At 40.0% G+C, this 23,042-nt stretch overlaps 2 protein-coding genes across 4 annotated transcripts in view; both read right to left on the bottom strand.

Annotated features, from left to right (window-relative positions):
- Positions 1-912: 912 nt before the first annotated feature.
- Positions 913-14,816, bottom strand: syngr1a (synaptogyrin 1a). 3 transcript variants are annotated; one of them, XM_081711179.1, is made up of 4 exons: positions 14,436-14,816; positions 7,050-7,287; positions 6,040-6,185; positions 913-3,022 (listed from the first exon to the last, which is right to left on the bottom strand). In XM_081711179.1, the coding sequence occupies exons 1-4, from the start codon at positions 14,529-14,531 to the stop codon at positions 2,813-2,815; spliced, it is 690 nt and encodes a 229-aa protein (XP_081567305.1). In that variant the 5' UTR covers positions 14,532-14,816; the 3' UTR covers positions 913-2,812. The 3 variants fall into 3 exon arrangements, with proteins under 3 accessions (XP_081567305.1, XP_026859200.1, XP_026859201.1); XM_027003399.3 differs by having other exon boundaries at positions 913-2,956; positions 14,436-14,812; XM_027003400.3 differs by lacking the exon at positions 913-3,022 and adding an exon at positions 3,410-4,852 and having other exon boundaries at positions 14,436-14,805.
- A 576-nt stretch (positions 14,817-15,392) lies between these two features.
- The window catches only part of fam171a2a (family with sequence similarity 171 member A2a), a 31,677-nt gene continuing 24,027 nt past the window's right edge, over positions 15,393-23,042 (bottom strand). The window contains exons 6-8 of the mRNA XM_027003397.3: positions 20,531-20,644; positions 19,941-20,067; positions 15,393-19,595 (exon numbers count right to left, since the gene is read on the bottom strand). Coding sequence (XP_026859198.3) covers positions 18,152-19,595; positions 19,941-20,067; positions 20,531-20,644 — 1,685 coding nt within the window. The 3' untranslated portion in view covers positions 15,393-18,151. The remainder of the gene's footprint in view (positions 19,596-19,940; positions 20,068-20,530; positions 20,645-23,042) is intronic.

Below are 23,042 nucleotides of genomic sequence, written 5' to 3' on the forward strand. Positions count from 1 at the left end.
GTGTCAGTGTGAACAAGCACAGGTCACAGGTTGAATAGTGATATGACGAGAGTATCTCTCTCTTCTGTACAATAAGTAAAAAAAAAACAAAACACTTTTGACAGTGAAATTGTTAATAAAGCATGATGTTTAAAAACTATTTTAAACAGGGGACAGCAATAGGAGATTTTTCCCCAAGTTAAAAGTTAACATTAAAAAAAAATTATGTTTATTTGATACTGAACAAAGACTTGTGCAATGTTGATTTAGAGATTAGGGATTGCTGTATCTCACAACAGTTAACAGTATACTCACCAAACTGGACAACAGATACATTTAGTATGGCCTGGACATTACACCTGCTGTGCTAGGCTTGGTTTATATTACTAAATATAAAAATCTAGACTTGTAGTTTAAGTTTTATCTTTTAGGTTTTATGTATATCCAATGAAATGAAAAATTAAATAATGATAGTGTATTTGAGAGCCAGTGTGAGTCTATGTGATACTGAGCATGAGTCACTGTCTTGACTTACTGTGCTGCTGACATGTTATAGATGGCCAACATCTCGGTTTACACACACACACACACACACACACACACACACACACACACACACACACACACACACACGCACACACACACACGCACACACACACACACACACACACTTACTGCAACTCTCCCTGACACATAGTACGAATACAGGAATTGATGTCACTACCTCTCATTCTGACAATGCAGCACATTACGTGGATTGGAAAGTCAAAGTCTATGATGAGTTATACAACCAGGAAATACCCTCAGTAACTTTTTAATGACATAGTTAAAGTAGATTTTTTGCTTCACACCACTCCATTACCGGATGTTCAGTTAGCCTTCAAACTTTAATCTATATATCTATGAATAATAATATTCAAATAAAAACAGTAGCTACTCAGTTTCTTTATTATCTCCACATACAGTCCAGCACATCTAATGAATATCAGAAGTCTTTGCAACAAGCCACCCAGACATGATAAAGTAAATTTTTGCTCTGATTGTTATAACACTACACATATCTGAAATCATGGCTGAAAATAACAGATATCAGATGACACATCGTCTACATAGAATAGTTCTTTTAAAAGTGTAACCATGAACAAGATTTTAAACGAGAACAAAATAAAGAAAGCATTCCTGTTTTAGAAAACATCATGTTTACCTAGAATAAAAATAAATATTCCACAGCACTTTCAAACCCAGTTAACATTAAATAGATATACACGGTATGTTACTTCAATAGCTAGAACAATTTATATTATTATTAATTTACTTAAACTTTTTCAAGTTCTTAAAATGTACATAATACATCTTTAAATATTCTTAGATTTATATATTTCGTTATATATTTTTTCTGTCATAAAATAAATATAGGCAGATTTTAAAATGTTAGTACATAATCACTCATAGAACATTATAATCAAAAACACGTATTTTATCATTAGGAATAAAAGATTATGAATTGAGATGCATCCAGAATCTGTCAAAATCACAAATAAAACTTTTTCCCTGATGTATTGAGGAGAAAAATAAACAGCAGATGATGCTGCTTACAGAGCACTGAAGAGGAAAATATCCAGTAATGGAACTACAGACAGTTTAATTCTAGTGTGACTGTGAGGGTGCTCCATGGTGAGGGGTGTGCTGATATTACATGCTGTCTAGTTCTGAAGAGCCCGTCGAGTGAGGGGCATCAACACAGGCATCATCACAGATCCAGCCACATGAAACTTCTGTGCTAGAAAAGTACTAATGCTCCAATCTAGGATTCAGCTTGGTAATAGAAAATCATGGCATGAATTTGGATTTTTGAACTTTTAAAGTTTACACTGCTCTATATTTCAGTACTCAGTTCATTACGCCCTGTACAACCATGCAGCCGTTTTATGGTTTTATAAGTTTCTAAATTTGTCTGATTTGGTCAGATGATACAATATTGATGTAATACATTCAGCCAACCCTATAATCATCATGAGTGTCACACAACCCCTTCTCTTTTATGTATCAGATCTTGATTATCAAAAGTGTGTTACTGGCAACACCAGCTGAAAACCCTGTGTTAATTAGGAGTCATTGATTCATGAGATGCAGCTTGTTGGTGTTACACAAGCAGGAGAGAGCTGGTTTAACAGTAGAGATACCTAATACACTAATGTTTAATAGAACTTTGATTGGTATCTAGGTTAGTGGTGCATGGCTTTGCTTTCCATATATGAAGTAAGAACTAATTAACTTTGTGTTATGGTCCAGGTTGTCAGGTCTCTTTTTACATGTCACTGTGTAAACATTATGTTTTTATTTATGTACTGGAATGTAGAATAGGGCTGTGGACAAAACACTACAGGTGATGAACTATGGGTGCTATGAAGCTATCACCCCATCCACACCCCTTGGCTGAAGGCAAAATGGTTGGGAGATGTACATTGAAAAAAAAACCCAGGTCAAGAGACTCCATACCTAGAATGTTAAAAATGCTTTTGCCCAAAACAGTTGCCCTGTAAAGATGAACTTCTGTCATACCAACCAGCCACTTGCTGCCTCTGCTTAAAGCCCTTCAGTGACCTTTGACCATAGTACCCAAACTGTTATCTGAATAATCCCTGCATATCCATTTCTACTCCTTCAGCCACTACATATAACAGATCAACCAGCCTTGGTGTGTATTGTCTATGCAAATGCAAAACTCCACCCAGTGTTTCCCTCTTGTACATAAGCAATTGTACATAAGCCCTCGTCATGGCTCACCTAGCTCAGCATACAGCGGCTGAACTCCAGGTTCCTTCGGCCCACCTCAGTAGTCTTGTCTCTGGTAGCCAGCAGAGCTGTTGTAAGTGGAACCCATACTGCCTGTTGCATCCACGTCACCTGTGTAGGTCATGTACTCTGCACCTGCCGGGGGCATTGCTGCAGTGACCTGGCTAGGGTCAGCATAGTCCTGCAAGAACAGAGCGGAACTTGCACCAAGCTGGAATCTCCGGAATGCCAAAAAAGCCTGACCAGCCTGAAGGATGTGAGCAGGTGAGCAGAGAAAGGGTTGATGGGTACACAAAGATTATTGTGTGGAAAAGATTGAGTATTACAGTAGAGTGGAAAGAGGGAAGTAATTATGTTTATGTGTCAGTGGTAGGATTGAGAATGAATGTAGGGCCATTATTCATTTTGTAAACAAAGATAAGGATTAGGGAGTGGAGGGAAATCAGGATGATGAGGAGAGAGAGGGAGAAAGGGAGAGAAATACATTAACTTGGTTAGTTCAAATGATCAACTATGTTAATATAGATCAAAGTTAGAAGTTATTTAGTCTGACACAATTAAGAAGTGATTTCACTTAAGTGACACAACCCAGAATACACATACATACATACACAGCAGAAAAAAAATGCTCAGATCACTTCTATCGAAGGCTCTTTAGTCTATTAAAACAGACCAAATTTAATTCACAAACAGCACACTATATAAAATAATCAAGCAAATTGCTAATTAAGACAAAGAAGGATCCAAGTGTAGCCAGAGCTTAACAAAACTCTAATATAAACATATGTAAATGTAACAAATCAAACCACACAATAACATTAATGCCAAATAACATGATGATGTTCTATGTTCAATTTTAACTTTAGAAAACTAATAACATAACTAAAAACTAAATAAAACTAATGAGTGTGCAGAAAGGAAAACTGAAATTGTACTGTAACTATAGCACGATCTTATAAGAACAGTGCTCTCTAGACATTAGATGTGAATGCAGAAACAGGCCAAAGACGATGGCCCTATGTAGTGTTCTATTATCTTTAAGGCTAATCACTGTAACCATCATATAACCAGCATACTTAAAACTAAATGCATGGCTCCATCTTGAGTTCCCTGAATGGGATAACTGTCCAGCACAGACCAGCAATGAGAAAACTCTGTAATGTAGTGGTTCTCAAAGATTTTACATCGCATACCATCACAGAAAATATTTGGCTCTTCAACTACCACCATTATAACCGACATGTTATTTTATTTAAAAAAGGTATGTTGGAGATTCCTCTGTGTACCACCAGAGGGATAATGTGTACCACCTGTGGTCCAGTGTACAAACAAATGAGAGTCATTCAGTTCTGTTTCTTCAAGTCAGAGAGCTCTGGCCTAGGCAGAATTTTCACAGCAGTTTCTCTATAGTCCACACATTAATGGTGAGAACAGGGTCAAACTATACTGGATACTTTTTACACGGCATACAGTATACACTATCTAAACACTTTATGTTCCACTTGCTGCACCTGGAACAAAAACACATTCAGCAACAACTGCAAGATTCCAAATATTAGGATGTCAGTGAATTCTTGAAAAATGTGGAACAACACTTTTTTGCCATATGAGGTGGTAATTTCTGTAAGAATGGAGTTGTATATGTGTACTATAAATGTAAGGTGAAAAAATTCCTTTTCCAACTCCAGATAGTAATGAGCTATTGAAAAAATACTGCATGATCAACAGTTGTTGCACAAATGTAAATATGTGGGCTCATTGTTTCCTTCATATCAGTCTTCTAACACAACCTGTGGTTATAGACATTCTGCATAAAGGGCACATATGATTCAGTGATGCCCCTCTCACACATGACAGTTGATACTGATCACACCGAGACTCTACGTGCATTTATCACAACACAAAAAGAAAGAAATGTCATAGCAGATAAACATAGAGGTTATGTCAGTGCTATTATGTATGCATGTGCTGTGCTTTAGACAAATGGGGAAGGAGGGCGAGTTGCAAACAGCTTGTTGTATTCCTCTTCAAACGAAACTTTCTTTAGACGCTCCACTGCCAGCAATGTTAAAGCACCCTATAGAAGAACAAAATGACCAAAGGCACTTCACTAAGTAATAAAAGAAAAAAAAGAAAAACACCATCACACTTATGCTGTTACACTTGAAGCGATCTTTCTAGAGACAGCATTATCACCATCAAGTTATGTGCAATGCTTTATCCAACTTGTCCAGTCTAGACATAGAAAGTTGAAACTTTAACCAGTCATGGTACAAAAATAGTAGAAAAATTAACTATAAATCCCTAAAACTACAATATAATACTGAAGTTATTACTGGATTAAAAGTTAAAGAGAATAAAAATGTGTTCAGGCCATGAAAGCATATTTCATGTAAAAAAAAAATTAAGATTTTATCAGCCAGTTAAATGGTTGTTCAGTTCAGTTATTGATTATATCATTTTTTAAATATAAATTTTAAGATTATACATTAAAATTAATGCACAATAATGAAAGATTAATGTATAAGGGTAGCACAGGTAGACAAAGAGTAATGCATTCAGACTTGGCCACAGTTTAAATTAAATAAAGTTGCACTAGTAGATTACTTTCAGGCTACAGCCTGAGCCTGGTCTTGAGTTAAGACCAACTGACAGTTGATATTAATGAGGTTGTTATTAGAGCAATATATTTTAAGACATTAGTTATTAATGCAGGACAAAGCTTACACAAATACAAAGGATATTGGATACATGCAGCAAACACTGACAGAGAACACAGCACAACCGTACAGAGCAGTTTCAGAGAGACTCTCACCAGGTCAGCATCCCTAGAAAGAACACTGCTAATATATTGTTACAATTCCTTCTCAGTGAGATTAAAGAGCATGCACAGGGGTCATTAGTGGATCATAACATTAACTAACCTTTTTATTGTTTTAATGTTGTAAGATCATTGCCTTAAAGTAACATTCCATGACTGTAAAAGTCATTTTAAGTACCATTACCAAATCCCTTTTAAGAGCACAGATTGATTATAATATCATATTTAAGAAAAATCATAAGGGTTTTGACTCCACTGGGCTATAAAATATAAATCTTGGATGTTACATCAAGAACCTTGTTTAGGAACTTCTTGAGAGAAATATATGTCCTTTGGGAATCCCTTATTTTTATAGCCGTCCAATGCAGCCAGACTGGGACCTTGATGTTATGGAATTACATTGCGTGTCTTTGGTGTCCGCAGTGATGAAGGGCAGTACTGACCCAGGAGAAGATGGAGAAGAAGGAGAAAGTGATGGCTGCTCTCGCTGCATCTGCCCCCTCGTTCAAGGGGTTGTCTTTGTTTTCAGTCATCTGCCACTGGTTGGTCAGGAAACAGAAGCCCACAAACCACATGAAAGCCCAGAAAGCTGCAGAAAACAGGAGGAACAAGGGAGCCCAGACACCATGTGTTACAGCCCTGATATTCACTTCTGGGCCTGGCATGCAAACATGTTCCACACGATCCACTTCCAGATGTTTTTACTTGTTGGCCACTGTATTATTACACCTGACTCCTAACTAAAGGCAAAGTCCAAGTATAACAAGAGTCAATATCTTGTCCGGTATTATTGTACCACTAAACCCACTTGATCTTCAAGTGAAGGGAAGATTTGTTTGCAGTTTTGTATTCAACCTGCAGAGAGCAGCAAACTCTCATGTTGGGGTGTGTGTGTGTGTGTGTGTGTGTGTGTGTGTGTGTGTGTGTGTGTAAGAAAAGCAAAGCACTTTTCTCTTATTAAAGAACATGGATTAAGGGCAGGGAAGCACTTTTTGTTCAGTGTTTTGGGGAATATTATATTCTATGATTAAATATATTCATTTAGACCATATTTGGTTTAGTGAACTAGCAAACCTCAAGTAAATACTGACTCAGGAAAGGTTTATCAAGGATAAATACAGCAGAAAAAGAGCATGATCACAGTAAGAGCAGGTTCTTGGTAAAGGAACTGCAGGCTCTCTTTGAGACTGCTCTGTGCCAATAAACATTAATTTATGTACAATGGCAATACAATAAGACAATACAAATACAGAGCTGAAAATAATTTTTGATTTGAATCTGGATGTGCTGATTCCTCACAACATAACACCCATAACCCATAAGGCAGGTTCTGACATTTGTGATTGTTGCTTATTACTTTGTAGTTCTATTTAGTGTACAATATACTGGAACATACAATACAGTACAATGGCATTAACTCTTGGTAAGGAGAGTTGTTTCACGGCTGTCTCACCTGAGATGCCGATGTCGGCCAGCACGGCCTTCTTGCGGTCCTTGACTCCGCTGATCTGTGGGAAGTAGACGTCCAGGGCCAGAAAGGCAATGCAGCAGAGAAAGGCCAGGGAACCCATGACCACTCCGTAGTGGCAGGTGCTTTGGTTATGGTTAAATATGCAGTACTCTACCATCTCATTTGGATGGTTCAAGTAGCCTTCATTAGCAATGCAGCCAAAGATCACAATGGAAAAGATCTACAGGCATGGGGAAAGAAAGAATGAGAGAGAACATGTGATTACATAAAAACAGGATAAAAGAGAGACATTAAAAAAGAGAGATAAACCTCTGCAACAAGGACATAGGCAACAATTTTCTGGAGAAGAAGCATTCTAGTTTTGGCACAGTTCATACTCCTAACACATGGCCTCTGCATAAGTTCAATGATTGTGTCTTTTTGTGCATGCATGTGCATGTGTGTGTGCATGAGTGTGTATAGTTCAGGCCAAAGGTTTAGATACATGTAAGCCAAAGACATTCAAACATCCACATCACCATGTTATCATATATTTCTTTTCGCAATCAGGGCATTTACTTTCCTCACCTCATAAGTAATATAAAGTCTTTAAAGTCTATGTGTTTTTGGCTTTGCAGAGGAAAATGCATGCAACTCAGCCAAGACCTCATAAAAACTGTGTATATAGCCTTGAATAGCTGATCTGAGAACAGGCATACGGCTTGGGCATTCAGATGCCCAGATCACAAGGCTCCTGCTTCCCATGAGCACATGAAAGGAGGCATTGTAGCAGGCAGCACATGGGGCTCTGATCTTGTGATTGTTAGCAGCAGAGCTTTATGTGCCTTGTATTTCAAGTTTGTATCAACCTGAATACTGTTTTAGAATTTGATTAAGGTGCAATTATCATTAAACATTAGTAATGTCTTATTGTCCTAGTCCAAAATGAGTCCAATTTACAGAACCTATAAAAGTGTAGTAGTAAATAAAAGTGTAGTAGTAAATGACCTGTACATAGATACAGAATATGAGGAATGAGGAACCTGTACATAGATACAGAATATTAGGAATATTCTTCAGAGTGAATTTTCTTTATCAAATCATTCCATAATTTTACAGCACAGCTATATTAAATAATGCAGTGTTCTTCAGAGTGAATTTTCTTTATCACATCATTCCATAATTTTACAGCACAGCTATAGAGGCTCATTATTACTCTCTTGAAAATCACAGAACTAGAAATTTCAGTTTTCTAATTACTCTAATCACACCTCTGGGACTGATGGTAACAATGTGAACCTACCCCAAGGACCAGCCGGAACTGATTGCATCAGAGTGAACCTACCCCAAGGACCTGCCAGAACTGATCGCATCAGAGTGAACCTACCCCAAGCACCTGCCAGAACTGATCATACCAGGCTGAACTTGTTGTTTCACCAGGGCAGTGGTAACTATAGTTCTCCCACTAATAAATCAATCAAGTCCATTCATAAGGCACAGAGAAATTACATCATGCTGCTGGTCATGCTACAGAGGAGTGTACTGTTTTGAAGTGGACACTGCCACAGAAGAATCTACAGACACACATTTGCCATGTTTTCCCCAAATAATTCTTATCACTGAAGTCCTACCAAAATGTTGCAGTTTCACTGTTCACCATAGTAAGCATAGTAAGCATCTGAATTTAGGAAGATGTTAAAATATATGACTACAAGACTTTATAATAAGGCTGTACATGGCATTGTTGTGGATGTTGTCTTCGACCTGTGACCACGATGCTGACTCATACTGGTGCAAACTGATATATGACAGAGTGAACAGAAGACTGTGTTTGACCCAGGACAGAGTGGTCTTTTAATCTCTTTCTTTGACCCAGGACAGAGTGGTCTTTTAATCTCTTTCTTGCTCTCACTCTCTTTCTCTCCCCCCAGTCTGTTCATGGCCTTCCTGCCTGGCTTTCCCCTCCACTACCTCCCACAGTACTTCCTTGAATCTCCCTGACCTTATGCTCACAGCACGGACAGACACAGTCAGAGACAGAAACAGAAGGGGTGGGGGATCTGAGTCATGGGACTAGAAGAAAAGCTCAACTCTTCACTCTAGTGTAGCAAATAGGAATACAGACATTCTCGAACAGAGATTCAGTGTAGTCTTATATGTACCCAAAATAACTTTATCGAGATAATCACAGCCCTTACAAACAATAGGAAGGTATTGATCATTGAAAAGGCAAAACCTCATAAAGCAGCAACAAAACACACAATTAGGACAATGTTTTGGAACACATTCTACAGGTCATTATGATTATTATCATATTATTCTAAATTATTATTATTATTATTATTGTTATTGGACAGAACCCTCACTACACAATGGATACATATTTCAGCAGAGCTGATGTACTTAAAAATGAACATTATAAGACAGCAATATCAGCTAATCTTGTATTAGCCATCAGTAATAATCAGCTAATACAGTAATATTAGCTATAATGCAGAATTTCCTTCACAGAGTGCATTCATATCAGAACTGAGAGCATAACTTGACCAAACAATGCTCATTGTTAAACAATCACACCAAAACAAGATTAAGTTAGAATGTAAACTCATAGAAATTGAGTTTATTAATTGTTATTCCAACCCATTATAATCCAGCTCAGATTCATTAAGTGAAGACTAGGTATTTTATTTGTTCCATTGTATAGTATAAGCGATCAACTGTCTTTTTTAAGGTTTAGGACTCACTGATGAAGGGTGTAGTGAATGCCACTATAACAGCTGAAAATTAAATGTTACACTGCACAGAGCATCTTAAAGTCAGCCACATGCATTATTTCAGCAGTCAAAACACTGGTCACTCCATGAATAGGTTGTCTTTCCCTTCCCTTTATCAGGTGTCTTCTGAAGTGAATCAGATATTGTTAAAGCAGGGCACCGGCTGAACAGGGCTCCCATACTGAACATGGTGCCCAGGCCAAACAGGGTTCCCATGCAGAGCAAGGTGCCCAGACATACAAAGTTTCCAAGCTGAACGGTAGCTCTGCTTTCTTGAACTTGCATGTAGTGAAGGACATGGTGACAACATTGACAAAAAAATGCACTAGATATGTTTCAGATATCTATCTATCCATCCATCCCAACTGATGCTGAGGAGTTAGGCAGGAGGCATATACAGGCAAGAATTTGTTTAAATGAGTCACAAAAAATATCATGAAAGCTGACGGTGAAAACAACTGAAAATCACAATGAAAACCTTATCTAAAACAAGACAAAATTAAAACAAAATAGAAATCAATACTGGAGCAAAAAATATTGATTGGAACAACAAATCTTTCTTATCTAGAACAAAAACAAAGCACCCGCAATCAAAACAAGACAAGAGCACATAAGTTTGAAATATGTTTACTAATGAACGGAAACAAGAAACACAATCAAGGGCGAGGAATGGCAAGATAGAACAAGTGTGGAAACGGAAAAGGTGAATGAACAGGATACTGGATGACTGGCGGGACAAGGGGCTGGGCAGGAAACTGGACTAGTTGGAGGACAGTTGACATGGGAACATGGACAGAGAGTGTCATGGAGACAGGGATAGATGCTGATAAAAGGACAGAGAGGGTTACATAGACAGGCACAGGAACCAGCACACTGATAGGGACAAAGACTAAACCAAGAACGGAAGATATGAATAGCACATGGGGAGAAGAAAACTGAGGGCTAGACAGAAAAGGAGACCTGGATAGGTGGATGGACAGGAAACTGGAACTGGGGAGGAGGTTGGGGAAGAGAATCAGGTCTGGCAGGTCCAAAGATACGGTGGCAGGCGTCAGGTCTGGTGGGTGTCTGGCAATTCTATAGATGCAGTGGCAGCATTCTAACTGAGAGAGGGTGCAGTGTACGCGATGCCCTCCAGGAAGCAGGGTGGGAGATATCCTCTGTCTGAAGACAAGAGGCTGGGCGTCGTCTTCCATGTTGGAGATGTGAGAGAGAGTGGCATCCTCTTCGGCACAGGGTGCTGGATCACCAAAAGGAATCAAGACTTCTGCAAAGGTGGCAGCGATTTCAGGAGCTCTCAGCTTGGCCATGTTTGCTTCTTGTCCGGGACCACGATCACATCATCACACACCATCAGGACAGTGCCCTCTAGGCCAGAGACAGGGCGGCATTAGCAATGCCAGCAAATGGAGGCAAGCACTCAAAATACTCATGCAAGAGGATAAACTGTGGATCTGGATTTGGAGTGAATTCTGGCTCTTGAATGAACTCCACCATGAGCTCTGGATGCCATATTGTTATACACTGTTGTTGCCACTTTTGGCTGGATGTAGCAGGTTTCTCTGCTATGGCCTCATCACTCACTTTGTCCACTAGGAGTGTTGCCTTCACTGTTGCCAGTGGTGGGGCATGATGAAGTACAGACTGTTGTCTACCCCAGGAGACCCAGGATCATGAAAGCTGCTGACCTGGAAGGAGCTCACTCCTAGAAGGCCTACCATAATCTGCCTGAATACTAAATCCTCTTGAATACTAGCGACACTGCATTCCCTTAAATGCAACTTATCCCTTCCATGGAGCAGGGATCTATCCACAATCCAAGGTGCCACATGCCATTTAATCTGTCCACAATCTGGGGTGCCACATGCCATTTGTAGTGGCGTTCGCTTGCCATGTTTGCAGGCACAAAGAGGCAAACCAGAACCTCATCCACAAACCTCTCCAGTTCAGCTTGCTACATCCTTATAAAGTGTTGGTTCTACTGTCACAACTATCATACCTCTGTCAAAACTGACAGTGAGGAGCGATGCAAAGGAGTCACTCATAAAAAATAAACTGAAAACAACTACTGGAGAAACCTTATCTAAAACAGGACAAAGCTGAAATAACACAGAAACCAAAACTGGAGTGACTAAACGTACGAGATCTTCACTAGAGTAAAATCAAGACAAGTGCACAAGCAAAGGGTAGCATGAGGGTAGAGACTGAAACAAAAACAACAACAAATGGCCTTCCTCATCATGGGAACTGCATCCTACCCTATCTCCGAAAAAGACATGTCTAATTAAAGCAAAGTACCTTGCAGTTTAAGGCTTATAATGAAAGCTTGGAGCTAGCAGGTGATGTCTGTAAATGCTAAAACATTTCCATTTAAAGCACCAGATGCTCTTGTCCAGAGTGACTTACAGAGGTGCTTTGTAGTCTCTATCAAATACATATCCCTAAGAATGCTGCAAGGAATATGTCTGAAAAGGTCAGATATGAAGACTCGCTAGGCACAACTCAAAATAGTAAATACATCAGACATGCTGCGCAAACTGAAAAAAGGGTTTCAACTGTGGATCTTAGGGAACAAAATCCCTATGATGTCTAATAAAAGTGTCAAAATATAGTTGCAATGTAGATGTACATAGTAGACACATGACATGGGTATAAAGCATTGTCAGAAGAAGAAGGGCTAACCATACACATATAACTCCTTGATAATTTTCTTAATCTGCTCATCATTTACTTTCCCCATGAGACTGTTACTATAAAGACATTCAAACTTAAACTTAATCTCCCAAGCCACATAATGCTAACGTAGCTGTGAATCAGTAAACTCAGGATCAGAGGGAACACCTTACATTTATCAGAGATGCAGATCCCTCACACAACGACAGTCTGTGCCCCTTAGGGGAGACCACACATACGAATACAGTATTGAGCAAAGCACAAATGGTTGGGTTTTACAAATATTTATTTTACATAAATATTTTTATATTATTTGTTTTCAGGAAAAAAACAAAACAAAACATCATATAGCTGGTGTTCTATCAAAGTTGCCATGGCACTGTTTCACAAAACAGACAGAGATGCAGCAGAGCTTATTTGACTGGGATGAGGTTAGGCTAGCTCTTGTAGCTCTGTAAATTAGCCTATTGTTAGCAGTGTAGAAGTAGATCTTCCTTGACACTTGACAAGGCTACTCTCCTGCTTACACACAGCAAGATATATTGTTAGTGCCTTTGTTAGTTCCAATGTCTACTAGTTAAGTTGCCTCAGTTTATTGTAGAACAATATTTTAATATTCTAAAATTAGAAGTTTAATAAAAAAATTGTATTGCTACCATGCCCAGTCAGATAAGAAGTTACTGAGGTCTGGACATTAGTCAGTTTTTTTGCACATCCCTAGTGGAGAGAAATCAAATACAGATACAAATACTTTGCATATCTCTATCCATTTAACAACACAGAAAATATTTCCCTATTGATATCTAAAACGCACCCATATGACTACAGCAATTTGGGTTCTCTTCACTTTTACTGGGATCAGAGCACATCTGAATAAATAGGGATGCAGATGTTTCACAGCCTCTTTGTCAGTGTGGTAGCCAAATGGCACTCAAACACACATTTCACAACAATTTATTAAAAATGTGTACAAATAAAAAGTAGCATAAAAGCTAAAGCTCATAGAAAACATGCAGCACCCTGAGTAAAGGGCTGAGTAAATATCTTTTATTTGCCAAGCAAACTGATCTAACAAATGGTTAAAGATCATAATGTTTTAACAATACAACGAAAGGAAAAATAAATCTGGAGCATGATGAGGTCTACATACAGTACCCTGCTATCTCCCCCCTCTCCCCATTTGTAATCTATTTCTCCCACCTTCTCACCATGTGTTCAAATAACACACACACACACACACACACACACACACACACAAACAGAAGGTGCAGGAGATGAGCCAAAATTATGGTTTTATATCCGTGACAAATGCACACTTGAGACAGATTCATCCAGTCCCTCGTTTGCTAGCAGTAGGAGACTGCAGAGGAGCTTCTTCAATATGACTATGAAAGCGGTCAAAAGGTACTTTGGATATCAAAAGAAATCTTAATGCCATTTAAAATTGGAACACAAATGTAAATACAATTTACATGACATAATATAGCCTAAATACAGAATCAGATGGAAATCTATTCTGCGGAAACCCAGCAACTTCAGTTAAACTACTTTCGAAAAAAACACACTGCTCCGGATGCACAGTGTCTGCATTCGTTTACATTTGTGTGCTTGACGCAAACAGGAACAGAAATATTTCTGCTGAAAACGCATAGCATTTATGAATGCACTACAAGTTTAACGAAAATTACAAATGTGCATAGTATTCTGTCACTGTGCCACTGCATCGACGGTCCCATCCCACACCTGTTATTCTTCCTCACGCACTCTTAGCCTACGAGATCTGGCTCGTTGACAGGCATTAAAAAAAAAAGTTCATTTGTAAGTCAGTTAAGATACCAAAGTGGACGGTTTGAACCAAAGTCCAAGATTTTTTAGCATATCATGCAGAAGCAGGACGCAGTCTTGCCGTTAAATTAAATAATTGGTAGGATCAGTTACTCACCCAAGACATAATACGAAGAATAGTTTGAGGTTGTTGAAGGAAGGTTAGTGGATCAAAAGCACCACCAGCTTTTCCAGCCCCGTATGCCTGTTCCATCCTCAGTAGCTGTTTATCGCTTTTTATATGTCGCAATTTGAGAGGCGTCCTGTGGATAGTCGACCTTGGGTTTGAATGACTCTCCCGTCACAGAATAGACAGCCTTTTTTTCCTCCGCCTCCCAAGGCTTTTTCTTACGGTCTCAGTATCACACCAGCGTCTGCGGCCTGTTTTCTTGAAAGGTGGCGTTTCTTTCTCTTTGCCCTATCCCACCCGTTCCCCTCTCTCGCTCTTAATGGGGGGAAGACAAGGCAAACACGAAGCACAAGGAGCCCGCGCGCGCACTCTCAAGGACAGTAACGCGTTTTAGGATTATTTGCTCACATATATTTGGCATTGTGGCCCCAGAATCGGAATAAATAGAAACTCACCATTAATCAACACTAAATAAAAACAATTTATAGCTAAATACTTTTTTTTTCTTTTTGCACAGGACCACAAACAAGAAAGATGCAAAAAGAAGCAACGGAGACAAAAACTAAAAAAAGTATTTAAAGTGTGTTAGTATACTATTCAAAAATAAAACTATTTTATTCTTACATGCATAAACCAAATTAATCCGATTACCATTTCAGGAGTCCAGCCTTGTGCCATCTAGCGGACGCTTTATAACCATTTTGTTTCTTGGAAATGAATGAAAGTAACGAATTTATAATGAGCAATAATTAGCAAATCTACATTCAATAATTGCTTAGAATTATACTGTGAAATCATAAGTTATTCAAAAAGCTTTCATAACATTTTAACGACACAGACAGTGCAGTATTATAAACGTATAAAAGTATTATAAAGTTTGTTCGATAATATTGGCGTTCTCCCTAGTTTCCACAACCACAAGCACTGGACATTTTTTTAAATATGCAATTTTTTACTTGGCTTTTAATTATTTCAGTTCAACAACGTCTCATACATACAAAGTGGTCAAAACAATTACAGTAAGAGAATGCACGATCAAAATGTCAAATTCATGAGCAGACTTTTTCCATTTATACTAGATTACTGTTGTATGTAAACTTTTAATCTTTATCAGCCTGTCAAAAGGATAAACTAAAATAATCTATATTATTGTACAAGACAAATAGTTATTTCAAATGCTGTTACATATCTGTAATACAGACACTAATCAGAAACGACAAGAACACAGAAGAAAATGTTTACAAGTTTGAAGCATAATTTTTTTGTAGAACAAAGGATTTCACATCCCAGCATGGCATTAACCTTTAACCTGTCAAACAGTGCATCTTATGTATTAAAATACATGCAGTAGCTGTTATTAGAGTCAGTTATATGGAGACTGATTATCACAAACAACCGGCAAATACAGCCAGGTCAACCAAAAGTTATAGTTCTGTGGAAGCATCAGAAACACCTCAAACCATATCAAGTTTACCCAAATGTGTAAGGAATGGATCCTCCAAAAGCTTAGAACCAAGTTACTCTGGGTATTTCCAGATAAAGGTGCAGCAGACATGGGAAGCATGTCAAGGCAAGTGAGAAATCAGAGTGCAAGGGCGCAAGCAAAAGGGAAAGAATGGACAAGATGGCTCAGAAGCTGTCATGTACTATGACCTACTGTAGAAGATTGCTGATAAAAAATAGAATTGTGTGGTACATTACTATGAGGCAGTTCTTTAATGGTAGGACAAACCTAATGAAAAATGAGCATGGAAGAAACAGAAACAGAGCTTATCTAAGATTTTCAGTTTAGATGGCCCGCTATTCTTGGAACTTTTAAGGACAGCAGTTCAATTCAGCAAGGCTATGTGGGAGAGTAAGACTCAAAAAGGCACTTCAAAGGCAATGTATAAAAAGGATGAAATGGACAGATGGAGAGAGAGAAAGAGAGCCTGAGCAGGACAGTGTTTTATGGAAAACCAAGAAAGTTGTTTGCACTTGATATAGTACTGTTTTGAATTGCTTTACTTTTAAAAAGATTTTGACACTCCATGGCTAATGTGTAATTTTCTTTGTTTATATTCTGCCAAAGAATATTTTAAAAAGTTGTCAAAATGGTTTAAGCAGATGCACTTCAATTACTTAAGACAATCTTCAATTAACAGGCATACTCAGCTGGGACAAATAACATTGTGGCTAGACATTGGCAAAACAGAATGGAGATAAAACAAAAACATGAGACCAGAGCAAAAGTGTTATGTTTACTACAGTGTTATAAACAATAAGTGGTTCACACAGTTTAGTAAGAGTGCTTCACTCAGCAATTCTCAGTCGTGTTTAAAAAAATGTACCTGATACAGTTTCTCTACTGTAAATTCATCCATGCACAATATGCATCACTTGACAAACTGGGCTGGAGTCAGTGAACGTAAAATGATTAATTTCATTTAAAATTTATAATAATGAAGAACTGCTGAAGTGTGCCTCCTGATAAATATATGCAGCAAAGATCTGAGTGAAGGCTAACCAGCCAAGGCTTGAGGGACACCAGATACAACAGTATGCTTCTCCCTCTCCCAACTCAGCCATATCCAGACTGTCAAAACACACGCTTCTTCCACACCCTGATTTGGGGGATAGAATTTATCCGGGCAAAAGTTGAGAATGTTCCAGATATTTGAATTTTTACATAATGGCTTATGCTGTCATTACATAGATCTTCCAATTCGACATGTAAGACATATACAATTGTGCACTAATCTAAACAAAATCTCACCTATGCCAGGGCATCCCACAGAAGCTAACACAGGAACTGTGTAGTTAGATATGACAACAGAATACAGTTGCTAACTAATTGAAAAAACTGATCACTGATCAGGTAAAAATGGCAGCTTTGACCAGAAACCAGATTCAGTGTTGTTAAGTGAGAATTACATTTTTAAAATTTAAGTCATATTTTGAGTAAACAACCATTAATACAGCAACCATTTCACTGCCTTTTGTGAATGGTATGATTGACACACACACACACACACATCTCTGTGTTTCAGCTTTAGTTAAGTTATATAAAATCAAACCTTTAAAAAACAAAACAAAACAAAGGTTCAGAAAAAGCAAACATACTTTAAAACATCCTGAATTCAGTCTGTATGTTTTTTTTTTTCTTTGCTAAACTTTGTTTTTCTTGCTTCTTAGGCTTTTTGTCTTCTTTGCTGAGGAATTCTTTAAGGCCTGTGGAGTACTTCCCAAAGACAGTGTGAACTTGGCTCAGACTCATTGCCATGGGGGATTATGAGGGGTTGCTGGAAGGCGCACATTAAGGGGTCACATTAAAAGTTAATCATATATTTTAAAAAGTCTCAAAAATAAACTCGGCTTTAGAAAATATGGCCTTCTCTGGGTTTGTGAATTGGTGTCTACATCCCATGTGTTTTTTCATTCTGCTTTAGGAAAACACAACATCGGCAGAGCATCGAGGAGGATTTGTTATCCAGTGGCAGGTAGAGCTCATGCAAAAGCCAGTTTGCTTGTACCAGTGGTCAAACACTAGGCTGTTCACTACTCATTCTTCCGGTAAGTGGCTCTTTCCCTGTCATTTTGTGCTTTTGCCTGCATTTCTTGCATGTCTATTCTTTTATTCCATCAAATGCCTCCAAATGAGTGAGCATCTAAGAGGATTGCCTTGATAGTCCTCTTGAGTTCTCATGATTGTCCACTCGAGGGAACTACTTGAATACCATGAGTGGCCTCTCCTCCCGTCGCTGCCAGGGGCTCTTCTTATTCTCGTCTTCCTCATCTTTGTCATCACCTTCATCATCGCCGGGGCTGGTCATTGTCTCCCTGTGCACCACAAATGCACTGCCGTCATCATGGCTGCGCCCTTGCCGAGAAAACGTTCCTCCTTGCGACTCCTGGGCTTTGTCTGTCAGTGCCAGTGCTGAGCCGTCCTCCGGCAAAGATGCTGCCGCTCGGCTCTCTCTGCTAGCAGGCTCAGTGGAGTCGATGACCGGCAGCTTGGAGTGGAACTTACTGTGAACCTTCTTGTCGCCACTCTCCCTCGCTCTGCTCTCCTCCTTCATCTTCCTCTGTGAAGCCCTCCCAGAGTTCCCAGGGTACGTCTCAGCGCGGTGCTCCTGCATGGCTTGCCCCAGCGGCTCGTTGCCCAGTTCGATGTAGGAGTGGCGCACGAGGGCGTTAGAGCGTCCGTCGAGTGACACGAACCAGGCGAGTGGGTGCGGCTTGACACCGAGCTCCAGTAGCTTCTTCTCTGTGAGTGCCTTCAGCTCGCCGTTCATCTGTGCCACAGCCGAGTCATTGAACAGGACTGGGATGTGAACCGGACCGGAGGAATCCTCTGAGCTCCACTGCTGCTCCTGGGATCCTTCACCCTGCTGAGCTGCCTTGTCTTCCTCCTGGGGCTCAGCCTGCTCCTGCTGGCTCTTCTGGTGCTGGCCCTGCACTCGAGGCAGGGTCATGCTCACCTGGATGGCCTCCATGTCATGCTGCAGCTGCTGTTGCCTCTCCACAGCCTGCTCCATGGCTGACAGGTCCGAGGACAGGCGTACGTAATGGGCCGGGATGACCAGAGTGGGCACCATGCCATGGTACATGCCCTCCTTCATATGATCCACGGAGTGGCAGAAGATCAGCTGGCCATTTGCACGGTCTGCTGTCTGGGAGTCCGAGTATTCCGGGGGCTTGCTGTCCTGCCCGTGCTCATGGTAATGGTCACTGAATGGCAGGGATGGAGCATCAGACACAGAAACATGGATGTCCTTGCCATCACGGTGACACCGGTCATCAGAGTTATCAGCTGAGCTGTAGCCCCTGATCGGGTCATCTCGCTGCAGTGGCTCCAAGTTGCTGCTGTGGGGAGAGTGGGCGGCTTGCAGCGGGAAAGTCTCGCTGTGCCTGCCATACGTGTTCCGCTTCAAGTGCTGAGGCTTTGGGCCACGCCCGAAAAAGTCTTCACGCAAGCTGTGCAGGTCCCGGGTGGAGGACAGCACCGATTTCACACCATTGGCATCTCTGATAGAGGCGGCTGTCTCTATATGCCCACCGCTGATGAGGTTGAGCTGTGAAGTGGATGTGCCTTGGTCTCTTGTGCAGCTGTCCAGGGAGGAGAGGTGCAATTTACGCCGATGCTGCCGGGGCTTTAAACATCGTCTCCTGACAGGAAAAGACATTGAAAAGATGAGTCAAATGGTGTAATGAAAAAGTACTACTGACTTTACGTTTATAATAAACTCGACAAAACTACATATCAAAGCATGAATTTTCTCTATTACACTGATATCATGCAAAGATGAATCAGGAAACACAAATTATGTCTTTATAGACCACACTAACAGAGGTCTGAAGGAAAGAATCAGAACTAAATGTGCCTGACTCAATTACACAGCTCAGCAACCTCAGCTGAAGGCCTCTAACTGTAGAAAATGCTGTGAAGCTGTGACCTCCAGCACACACATGGAGTTCCATACTCCTCAGCACAGGGAGTTCCAGCCCAAGTACCTGCAGTAGTACAGCAGCAGGCAGAGCAGGATTAGAACCAGAAGGGCCATGGAGCCCAGAATGGTCAGGAGAAAGATGGTGTGATATGTGGTGATGTCTCTCAGACCAGAGGGGTTCAGGACCGTGCCTAGAACACAAACACATCATACTCTGTGTGTGCTCTTGCCAACTGATGCAAAACTGGATCATAGGATATCATTAGGAACTTTATTTGTGATCATGCACAGCTCTATTTCAAGGGATGTCTTTGATATACAATATATAGTTCTATAGTTGACAATTGTGATAGTGCTATAATTAATAATTGATATTTCTATATAATTATAGAAAAAAAGTCTGATTTCCCATAAACACAGAAAGGATTTTCAATAGGTAAAAGATAGCATGTATGTGTGATTCAGAAGGATAGCAACTCTTTATAACCTCCTCTAAGCAGCATCGTAAATACAAATGGTACAAATGTAAAATTATACCAATCACGATAACTAGGCACAAAAACATATTTATTATGCATTTCTTTTATGTGGAAAATACAGCCTGGGTTTTGCACAGAGGAGGCAGGGCAGTGCATAGGGCAAAGCAGAGGTCACCTGTAGCCAGAGGAAAAGCTGCCAGCCAGTATCCTAAATGTGGAGCCACAAAACTGCAGGTCATGTGTGTTCCATCTCTGCTAATGTAGCCTGCACCACTTCTGAGCCACAGTCCTGCAGGAGGGCAAACACACACATGGACACAATAAGTATACCACTTGCAAAAGGCATCAAGCTAAAGGAGAAAACAACTTCCCAGTAATGTATATATTTATCCTGCAGGCTGTCCTGTACCAAAATACACTGTTGAGGGTTAATCGTCAATTAGAATCTTAACAAATGTAAACCAGGATGACTGTATAGCTGCCTACAAAAATATAACATAGATGTTTAGTGCTCCCGCCTTCGCTCTGCTGATAACGCCATTTCAGGATCTGCAGCTGTGGATCAGAGACAAGGCAGGAAGTGCCATGATATTTGTGAGACAACCCTAAGAACATTTTTAAAAACTGCATGACTTAATACATCCTGACAGCTCCAGCATGGAATAATTTTCTTCCTTCCAGCAATACTTCCAAACTACGCCTATTCACACGATAATTGTACTGCATCTATGTATTCACACAAGACAAAAATAAATAGCAGGAGTGTATAAGATGATTCAGTAAGTACAGAACTGTTTTACATGAACACAGTGTAACTGAGTCTTAATGAACACTGTTAGAGCTAGGCTCTTCAGGTCTGGGTGTACAGCACAGGGTGCTGGTGCCAAGGCTTGCAGTCGGAGCACCACTAAGTTTCCTCAGCTCAGTACTCAGGCCAGTGTAAACTTTAGGTCATTCCAGATTTATAAAACATGGCTACACAACATGACTGACAAGTTTCCATTATGCTGGACCAGTTTATCATGCTTCACAGATTTACTCCCTGTCTGGTTCATTAATGGCCAGTCTCACTTCCAAACTCCCCCTGCCTTTTTGGACCCACCTGCTATGCTTTGATTTACAAACTGAAAGCACCATCAATTAATTTATGAAAACCTCATAGCTCATTTAACTCATGCAGTGTCACTGACACTGTTTTGAGTATGCATGGCACATTGCAGAGTAGCCACTAGGGGGAGATGCAGGAAGGGCACAGCTGGGAGACCCAGTGCCTCTAGATGAAGCAGGGGGTTTCCCCAGTGAAATGAAGTCAGCCCCAGCACAAACCATGTCAGGTGGCCTCCTCCACTCTTTGGCCAAGCTCTCCATCGTCTGCGATCTGCCTCCAAAACAAACAGATCTCAAAGGAGATGGTCAGATTAGCACAGCAGGCACATGATCCAACGCACACCCACAGCACATGGCTGCATCATCCTTTTCCACACACTAGGCCTGTCTTCAGAATGCTGTTTTATTCCCCCCACCCACACTCATTTTTACCCCTCTCCTAACTGAGCTTTCACTGCCTGGGGTCCACATACATAAGCCTCTATGTCTGTGGCCACCTCAACGAACTATGCACAGTAATTCAGCCACGTGTTAGCACAGGCATGCATAAGTGCCGGGTCCCTCCAGAGTCGTCCCGACTGTATGGAAGGTGACAGCAGCAGAAGAGAATCTGGAAATGTATCCTCCCTCCTCCTGATACAGACGAGAATATCAGCACTTTCAGATCTTTATGCCTGAGAGTGCTGAATATCAGTACTCTCAGATCCTTAAGTCTGAGAGTGCTCAATATCATCACTCTTGGATTGTTAAATAAACAATGTTACTCATTCCCACCAGGTCCTCCAGCTATGCAACATCACTGTCCAAGGAAAACTTACTAGACTTGGTAGTAGATTGGAGCTGAGGAACTTACTTAAATTTACTTTGCATAAAGGACTTAGTTCTAACAGCATATACAAATCTATACTGTTTCTTTTAATAAATATCTTTCATTTAATATGTGTCAGTAAATCAATATTAAAAATCTATATACCACAAATAGCATCAGGTTATGGCAGGAGCTTTATTTCAAGAGTAGAGACAGATCAGTACATACAGGCAGTCTTCTGTGTCACAAACAATCACAACCTTACAACACAGTAAAGGCATAACAAGATCAAATGAGATTTTCCAAATGAGATTTACCAGATGCCTCACTCTGTCTCTCCAAAAATCAATTAGTTATTACTTATGCATTAGTTAATACTGAAACATTGCCTGTCTATGGGCTCAGACCTGAAGGTCATCATAGGCAAGTTAAGACAGACTTACTATCAAGGGGATGCTGTTTTAATAAGAATGCCATTTAATGCAAATAAGTGTGAGACAATGACTGTGAGATCACCACAGCACACTTATTTGAGTGACCTTCAATGGTTTCAACAGTAAGTTCACAAAGGAGGTTAGACGGTACCCTATGTCATGTCTAAATAAGGATATATGATGGGAAAGTTTTACTGGCAAAAGTAACCATACCTTCTTTAAGAAATTATCATTATCCAGGACTGTACAATACAGAAAAAAAAAAAGTATTGCTGCATATCGCTACATATTCTAAATGTGATATTCATTACAATACATCAAGATAACATTGCCAAGCC

The sequence above is a fragment of the Electrophorus electricus genome, chromosome 3 (genome assembly GCF_041902795.1).
Source record: "Electrophorus electricus isolate QZ-2024a chromosome 3, ASM4190279v1, whole genome shotgun sequence".
NCBI lineage: Eukaryota > Metazoa > Chordata > Actinopteri > Gymnotiformes > Gymnotidae > Electrophorus > Electrophorus electricus.

What these genes read in the sequence shown, in the direction of transcription:
- syngr1a (XM_081711179.1), bottom strand. Translation starts at nt 14,531, where the DNA reads ATGGAACAGGCATACGGGGCTGGAAAAGCTGGTGGTGCTTTTGATCCA. An exon ending in TTCTTCGTATTATGTCTTGG is followed by an intron (nt 7,288 to 14,435) that starts GTGAGTAACTGA and finishes CCATGCCTGTAG; the next exon opens with ATCTTTTCCATTGTGATCTT. An exon ending in GGCCGACATCGGCATCTCAG is followed by an intron (nt 6,186 to 7,049) that starts GTGAGACAGCCG and finishes TGTTTTCTGCAG; the next exon opens with CTTTCTGGGCTTTCATGTGG.